At 45.3% G+C, this 7,634-nt stretch overlaps 2 protein-coding genes across 3 annotated transcripts in view; both read right to left on the bottom strand.

Moving 5' to 3' along the window:
- Positions 1-3,043: 3,043 nt before the first annotated feature.
- ndufa12 (NADH:ubiquinone oxidoreductase subunit A12) lies at positions 3,044-5,374 on the bottom strand. The gene is made up of 4 exons (XM_060049507.1): positions 5,215-5,374; positions 4,785-4,870; positions 3,849-3,936; positions 3,044-3,348 (listed from the first exon to the last, which is right to left on the bottom strand). Exons 1-4 carry the CDS (start codon positions 5,301-5,303, stop codon positions 3,174-3,176), a joined length of 438 nt encoding a protein of 145 aa, XP_059905490.1. The 5' UTR covers positions 5,304-5,374; the 3' UTR covers positions 3,044-3,173.
- A 535-nt stretch (positions 5,375-5,909) lies between these two features.
- LOC132455621 (overexpressed in colon carcinoma 1 protein-like) overlaps positions 5,910-7,634 on the bottom strand; it is a 6,009-nt gene continuing 4,284 nt past the window's right edge. The window contains exons 5-6 of one of the 2 annotated variants that reach the window (XM_060049506.1): positions 7,365-7,439; positions 5,910-6,526 (exon numbers count right to left, since the gene is read on the bottom strand). In XM_060049506.1, coding sequence (XP_059905489.1) covers positions 7,378-7,439 — 62 coding nt within the window. In that variant the 3' untranslated portion in view covers positions 5,910-6,526; positions 7,365-7,377. Of the gene's footprint in view, positions 6,535-7,364; positions 7,440-7,634 lie in introns of both variants that reach the window. The other variant, XM_060049505.1, reaches the window with a different exon arrangement.

Below are 7,634 nucleotides of genomic sequence, written 5' to 3'. Positions count from 1 at the left end.
TTCAGTAGTTGTTCTTTGGTCTGATTTATATCAGAGACATGGGCGAATGGACAGCAGTGATCCCACCAAAAAAATGTAAAGAAACATTAAAATTGCTTTTTAATAAGAAATTTGAGTTTGGATCAAAGAAAAAAATAAACACAACCAACACACCGGCAAACACAGATACACACACACACACACAGACACACACACACCATGCTACCTCGGTGACGTAGATGACCGGAATGTTGCCCCCGTACTTCTTCATCGCTCCTCTTCCTCACCGGTCAGGGTAGTCCACCATCAGCTCCGGCGGACCCCCACCCACCCCCCTTCTCCTCTTCTCTCCTCCACCTGACCCTCCCCTCGTTCACACTCACCTACACACACACACACACACACACGTAGGCTGGGACTCGCACACACATCACAGAGCTCTGCGCGGGACTCCACTCAATGCTCCAGGACTACAGCTTGCCTAAGGGGGAGGAGCTACGGTATCTATGGATGGGTGTGGGTGTGTGTGTGTGTGTGTGTGTGTGTGCGTGTGTGTGTGCGTGTGTGTTTGTTTCAAACTAAGTGTGCCAAAGTCCAGCCTCTTCTTCTGCAAAAGCTCTTGCTTCCTTCCTTCCTTCTTGCGAGACAGATTTGACCCGAACCAGCAGATCCTCATAAACGCTGATCACCCCCCCCCCCCCCCCCCCCCCCCCAACACACACACACACACACACACACACACACACACACACACACACACACACACCCCAAACTCCTTCCGACATTCCAACACATAAACCCCCCTTTTCTTGACAGTGTGAGCCTGGCTGTGCTGATCTAGTCTGTGATGTTCTGTTCTATAAGGTTAAGTGTGTCCTGTTCTAATAGGGGAAGTGTGTGTGTCTGTGTGTGTGTGTGTGTGTGTGTGTGTCTGTGTCTGTGTCTGTGTGTGTGTGTGTGTGTGTGTGTGTGTGTGTGTGTGTGTGTGTGTGTGTGTGTGTGTGTGTGCGTGCGCACGCTGGGCATGTGTTTAAGGGTTGGCTTGTTATGTGCTTAAAGGTGTGTAAGCAGACGCTGCAGTGCACAACAAGCTCAGCAGCCTGCTGAGAGGGTTGATCCTTGTGTGTGTGTGTGTGTGTGTGTGTGTGTGTGTGTGTGTGTGTGTGTGTGTGTGTGTGTGTGTGTGTGTGTGTGTGTGTGTGTGTGTGTGTGTGTGTGTGTGTGTGGAGAGGAGGGGGGCAGGAGGCATGGAAGAAGACTGAAGAGGGAAAGAGTGGGGGTGATAATGTTGGGTTTGTGTGTGATCTTGCTTCCCAGACTTGCAGACTCCAACCCTGAGGGCAGAGGGGGGATTGAACCCATAATTCTGACCGCACCGCCTAACCTGTTGTGGTTTTGATAACAGCCTCCGCGTACGTGCGTGCGCGCGCATTCGCGTGCGTGTCCTCTCTGCTGCGCCTCACTCACCGCCTCCCACGTGGGCTGCAAACGAGCACACACAGCGCCGGTGGGCTAAACTCCTCAGTGACTTTTTCAAGAGAGCCACTTCAGCGCGGAGGAACAGAACCAGTGGGTGGATCGCCGGGGCAGCGGTGTTTATGCTATACTCGGTGGAAAAAAAGGTTTGGGACGGAGTAAAAAAGGCGAGGCAGACACCACCCACAGCGGTGCGCCACAAACACCCGTCACTCAAGGAATACTATGCGCTCGAGTAGGCTAGTGCTCCTCTCCCGGGCTGTCACAAGTCATGTTCGGGGCGGGGATAAAGTGAAAGGGTTGGGACATATTGGTTGATAATAACTGGATAATTGTTTAACAGCATAACTGGTTTGGCCAGATTGATCGGAAAATCTGGCCCAAACTGGGAACACTGAGCATAGGGACGTTTGTAAGACGTCACTCCACCCATCCATATAGGGGTGTAAACGAAACACTCGTGTGCACGGATGACATATCTGATCATGTTTCGGTAAACGCGGCCACAGGGGACCGGAATACTTCGCTACGGTCATGTCAACACTAGAATCACTAACCGGAACGACAGAACCCATCATCAAGGCTGGATTAGCCCCAGCCAGGACCCTCGGGCAATGACGCTAACTTCAAAGTGTCATGGCACTTTTAAATTATTAATGTATGTTGGCAAGGGCTGGTGTGCGTGGGCCGGATCGACTGCACCACAAGAAGACGTCTCCATAAGCATTCCTCTAGTCCGCTGATGCATCAGTTCTGTGTCAGCACTTTGGGGAGGTACGGGGGAGATCAAGGGGTGATGAGGGGGTATGGGGGGAGAGTCACAGCCACACGAATAACCTTGTGGATGCCCACTGCCGTGCTGGTGTATGTGTACGGTGGACTGGATGTACCTTGAGGTGCGGCCACAGGCTCCGTGCGGGTTTATTCTGTGTATGTCAACTGCTTTAGTTTAGTATTGTAGGCTGTTCTATAGAAGTAGGCCGACTAGTATAGAACTGGGATGGAACAAAAATCGATACCTTTGCATACAATATACAACATAAATGCACCGCATTAGTCTAAAAAGGATTTTCCCGTGTCATTTCCCGAGTGGAAAATGATTGGCATGCCACTCACGTCCCTACTAATGGTGCATTTCTCTTTCACTGCATTGAAAAGCAACAATATAGTTGGTTGCAAAATAACCACTCTTTGCAAATAACACAACGGTGCCCCCTCGTGGTCACGGCATAAAAACGAGTATAAAGGCGGAGCAACACTTTTATAAACATCAAATGAAGATAACAATTTATTACTCTTGGAAGCGACATTTTTGCTGATTACGGCCAACAGTCGAACCCCGTGCAGACGCTCTCATCTACTAGGTTCTAGAGACGCTGAGTTAACAAAATGCCTGATTATTCTACTGTCTCATGTCAGTTGGGCTCACCACGGCAGAAAGGGGTATGGTTCTGGTACATAGAATTCGCTAAAAACGTTTGCAATATCCGCTTGTAATAGGTGGACCTTTTTGATCTATAATAATCATAATAATTAAAATTAAACGATTTCAATAAAAGCTTTTCCCCACAAAGAAGCACCAACTACATTCTTTAACTTAGTATATTGGTTTTATTCAGGGAGGTCATGACGGGAAACACAAGCGTTCGGTTACATTTACAGAAGAAGAAGAAAAAGGAGGAAGAGGAGGATGGGTTCCTCCAAGTGGGGGTCCCCCTTTACTGGGCCTTGGGGGGCACCCACTCGTGGATCTTCTTGGTGGTGGTGGAGAAGGGCACGTACTGCTGGGGCGTGGCGCTCACGTTGAACTGGTGCGTCTCTGCCAGGAACTTCCTGGGCACGGGCGGGTGTGTGGTGGGGGGGTCGTCCGTCATACAGTGCAGCCAGCGGTGCCTGGAGGGGGACGGGGTGGGGGTGACGGGGTTTGACTGCATTAGGGTGGGGTTTCAGGACTACAATTATGCATTTTATTTCATTGAGTGATGAAGGATAACTATAACTAAAATTATAACTATCACTAAAATGATAACTTCAAATGATAACTGGATGCTTATGAGTTAATTAAGTACGTTTGTAAAAAGGAATTTTGTTGGTTTGTCGTTGGTCATTTGATCTAGAGAAATCGTTTGCAAAATTGGTTGCCTTTTAGTGAGGACAAAAAAATGATTATTAAAGTAAATGTTCGCTTACTTCTCCATAAACAGCAATAAAGTAGTCAACAGTCTCCCCACAATGAAGCTAGACAAATCTTAATTTACAGGTAGTGCTGAAAATACAAAAAGATATTACTATACTAATACGACATACACCTCACAAGTTGCGACTAGACCTAACAATAGATAGGACTATACCATGAACACAACGTAATAATAATATCAAAGTTCGGGTCGTACCATTCAGCCGGCACCATGCTGCCGTCTACCTCCCACATGGTGTTCTTCCCGTTCATCTCGGTGGTGTACAGCACCCAGCGGTGCCTCCCTGCAACACAAGCAGCACACCGTCTGAGCGCATGCAGCGGCATTCACCGTCCAGTCGTTCACAACGCGAGAACGTGTTTCAACCTGTGGTGCGAGTTCCCCTGGTGGTGCGTAAGGGTACTGCAGGTGGTACGTGGGATTTTACGATTGTTATAAATATATTTATACGATATAGATAATTATAAATTTGTATATTATTGGGTAATAAGTCAATATAATGTTATGGCTTGTTATTATTTTATCAATTTAAATTTCGTATTTAAATTGTGACATACACATATGTCACAATTTAGAGAATACATTAAGAATACATTAAATTCCATGACAATTTCATTAAATATCCATATATTTATCCTCCTAATACCCCACTGATAACTAATATACTTATGTATAGACAAAGAAGGAGAGACAGTAAAGTTTCAGTCTCTGTGCATTCCATTGTACGTTTTCATTGTAAGGTTTCCTATTGTCATATGTTGTTGTGTTATTTTGGAAATAAACGGTGGGAGCCAAATTAGCCTTGTTTACTTTTTTTGAAGTTCTAAAAGTGGAAATGGCAATGGTCTTCTGTTGTTGACCCTACCAAATTCTGGGTGGATCAACCAATACTAGTAACATGTTTATAGCTCATAGTTTTTTCAAACGTATTACTCTTTTCAGATACATGAGCATGAGCACGTATAAACCAGGGAAGATTAAGCTATGCAACAATACTTATCCGTCTATCCGTTGTAGCCCTGACTGAAAACGTGTAACCAGATGAATCATGGACCTGTTTATCCAACACAATCTACCAAGCTCCAAGTGGACACACTACACAAGTATGACAGGAGTTGGGTTTGGCGTTACCGAAGAAGTAGTTCTTGGAGTCCTCAAAGTATTTGTTTCCATATTTATCGACTCCGATCAGCGCTCCGGTCTTCACGTCATTAGCCCTGCCAGAAAGAAGAAGAAAACAGTGAATATTATTCACTGAATAATCTGATCGGATGACAGATCTGTTGGTTATTCAGTGATCAATCTGATCTGATGTGAGATCGGATGGTTATTCAGTGACAACTCTGATTTGATGTAAGATGTTATGTCAGATGTAATGGTTATTCAGTGAATACTCAGATCTGATGGTTATTCAGTGACTTGTTATTCAGAGTCAAAAAACTGGATGAGATTGGGGTCAGCTACGGCTCTTCAAGACCCGTCAATATGCTGTCAATCAAGGGTACATTTTGATCACTCAACGGATCGATGAGAGCTCCATACATAAACAAATACAACATACCTGAACAACTGTACGAGAAAGCCTTTGACACCGCCATGACCTCCTAGCTGTCCCAAAGCCCTTCGAGCGATATTCACATACTCGGCCATCTTCAGGCGGTACTGTTTAGGGGACGGACTGTGCGTCTGTGAGAAATGTCCGTGTTCAACAAAATCTTACTCCCAGACCGTTCCTACGCAATGTGCATCTGTTCGATATTGAGCTTGGTTCAAGTTAAATCAACATTGTGCATTTTGTAAGTCAAAAATAACAGATTTTGACAAGTTATATATGCAGGTATATATAGTTTATCTTAATTACCAAAGTAAGATACAATAGAGCTTTATATTTCTTCCGACAATTAAGAATTAATATTTTTATCTGGTTCCCTAGAAAGTATGCGTCTTTTTTGAGGACTGGTGAATAATTTTTCAGTCATCTTTGTTATTCTAGCTTTCTACAACCTGCCTTCACAGCCTGGCACAACGATGGCAGAACTGGCTGTTACCAATATCACACTGACCTATTGTTTCAAGGCACGGCATACAATTAGTATTGTGTATTTATTGTATTGCAAACCTTCACTTTGCTAACACATCTTAATTATATATATACATTAAATTCCATGACAATTTCATTAAATATCCGTATATTTATCCTCTTAATACCCCACGGATAACTAATGTACTTATGTACAGACAAAGAAAGAGAGACAGTAAAGTTTCAGCTAATATATTTCATCCCATTCCCTCACTCTTGGACCCAAACGTTTCATATTGAGCCGAACACAAAAACACACAAAAACAAACACAAACATTACATCTACACTAAACACACATTTCATATGAACCTCACAACTCAACAACCACAACAACTCAGGAACCTCGACGGTCTTCGTTGAAACCAACAGAACCGCTCCTCAAAGGCCCCTCGACACGGACCGCCATTGTTTGTTTCCGTCTCCCACGGCAACGCGCCGCCGGAACCGGCTCCAGGCAGCTCCGTCCTCGGCAGCGCGAGTCCCAGCATGTCTGCGCGGCAGGGGCCCCTAAGGCACGCCGGTCCCTACCGGGGCCCCAGGGGGGTAATAAAGAGGGCCAGGAGCAGCTCACTAAGGGCCCCCCCCCAAACCACGTCAGACCCTGGAGAGAGGACTGCTGACGGAGATGTTGGTCCCCCAGGGGCCAAACCCAACACCGGGACCGGGTGAGGGCTGACTGACAGGGGGCCCAGGGTTGGGGGTGTGTGTGTGTGTGTGTGTGTGTGTGTGTGTGTGTGTGTGTGTCTCTGCCTGCTCTCCTGCTCATCGCACTCTTTTGTCTCTCTCTCTCTTCTGTAGCGCTTCAAAAGAGAAAAAACACAAGATTGAGATGAATAGATTAATTTGATAGTCGCGGTAATATCGGATGACACAAATTGAAAACCAAAGAAGTAGAAGAAGAAGTAGGAAGACACTATCTTATATTTCGGTCGATCAATCAGTCCAACTTCATTTGTACGTTACAAGTCGTACGTCGACTTGTGCCTTACAAATGGCTGCAACTCCAAAAGGGGAAGCCAAGAGTTGGTTAAAAAAATGAAATTTGTTTAAATACAAAACAGAAGATTAATAAATATAAAAAATAGCAAAAATGTGTGTTGTATGTAATGAATAGCTAATATATATCAAACACACAAAGGACAGGAACACTAATGGGATCAACGGTATTACGGGGAGGGAAACTATCATTAAAACAATAGTGAAATGATTCTAAGTTTACTTATACATTTAGTCTGCATACTCTGGGCTCAACGAAGGTGGATCAGTTTGGTCCGTAACATGCTGTAGAGTTACGCAATTCATTGAAATAAGTGGATAAAAGCATGCACACAAAAATACGTCGTTGTTGAATGCTTGTCCGTTATAACAAAAAGGGGTATAGAGTCTAGCACGATGTTTGTGTCTGTGTGTGTGTGTGTGTGTGTGTGTGTGTGTGTGTGTGTGTATGTGTGTGTGTTTATTATCCCTATTGAAAGAGATGGGGGGGTGAGGGTTGGAAGAGGAAGTGCAATTGGTCGCCTGCTCACACACCCATACCCTATCTCCTTCACACACGCATACACACACACACACACACACACACACACACACACACACACACACACACACACACACACACACACACACACACACCTTGTGAGTCGTTACGCCTGGATTCCATCCCTCCACAGTGGGGTCTGTAATGATAAGCCACCTTTCTCATAGTCTGGGGAGAAGGGAGTATTACAGTAATTAAAACACACATAAACACACACACACACCCCCTATCAAACACGTGCACACGCATGCACACACGCACACACACACACACACACACACACTCACACACACACACACGCGCGCGCACGCACACACACACACACACACACACACACACACACACACACACACACACACACAC

The sequence above is a fragment of the Gadus macrocephalus genome, chromosome 4 (genome assembly GCF_031168955.1).
Source record: "Gadus macrocephalus chromosome 4, ASM3116895v1".
In the NCBI taxonomy this organism is placed as follows: domain Eukaryota; kingdom Metazoa; phylum Chordata; class Actinopteri; order Gadiformes; family Gadidae; genus Gadus; species Gadus macrocephalus.
Note: the sequence above shows the minus strand (reverse complement) of the source record. Positions and strands in the feature narration are given on the sequence as shown.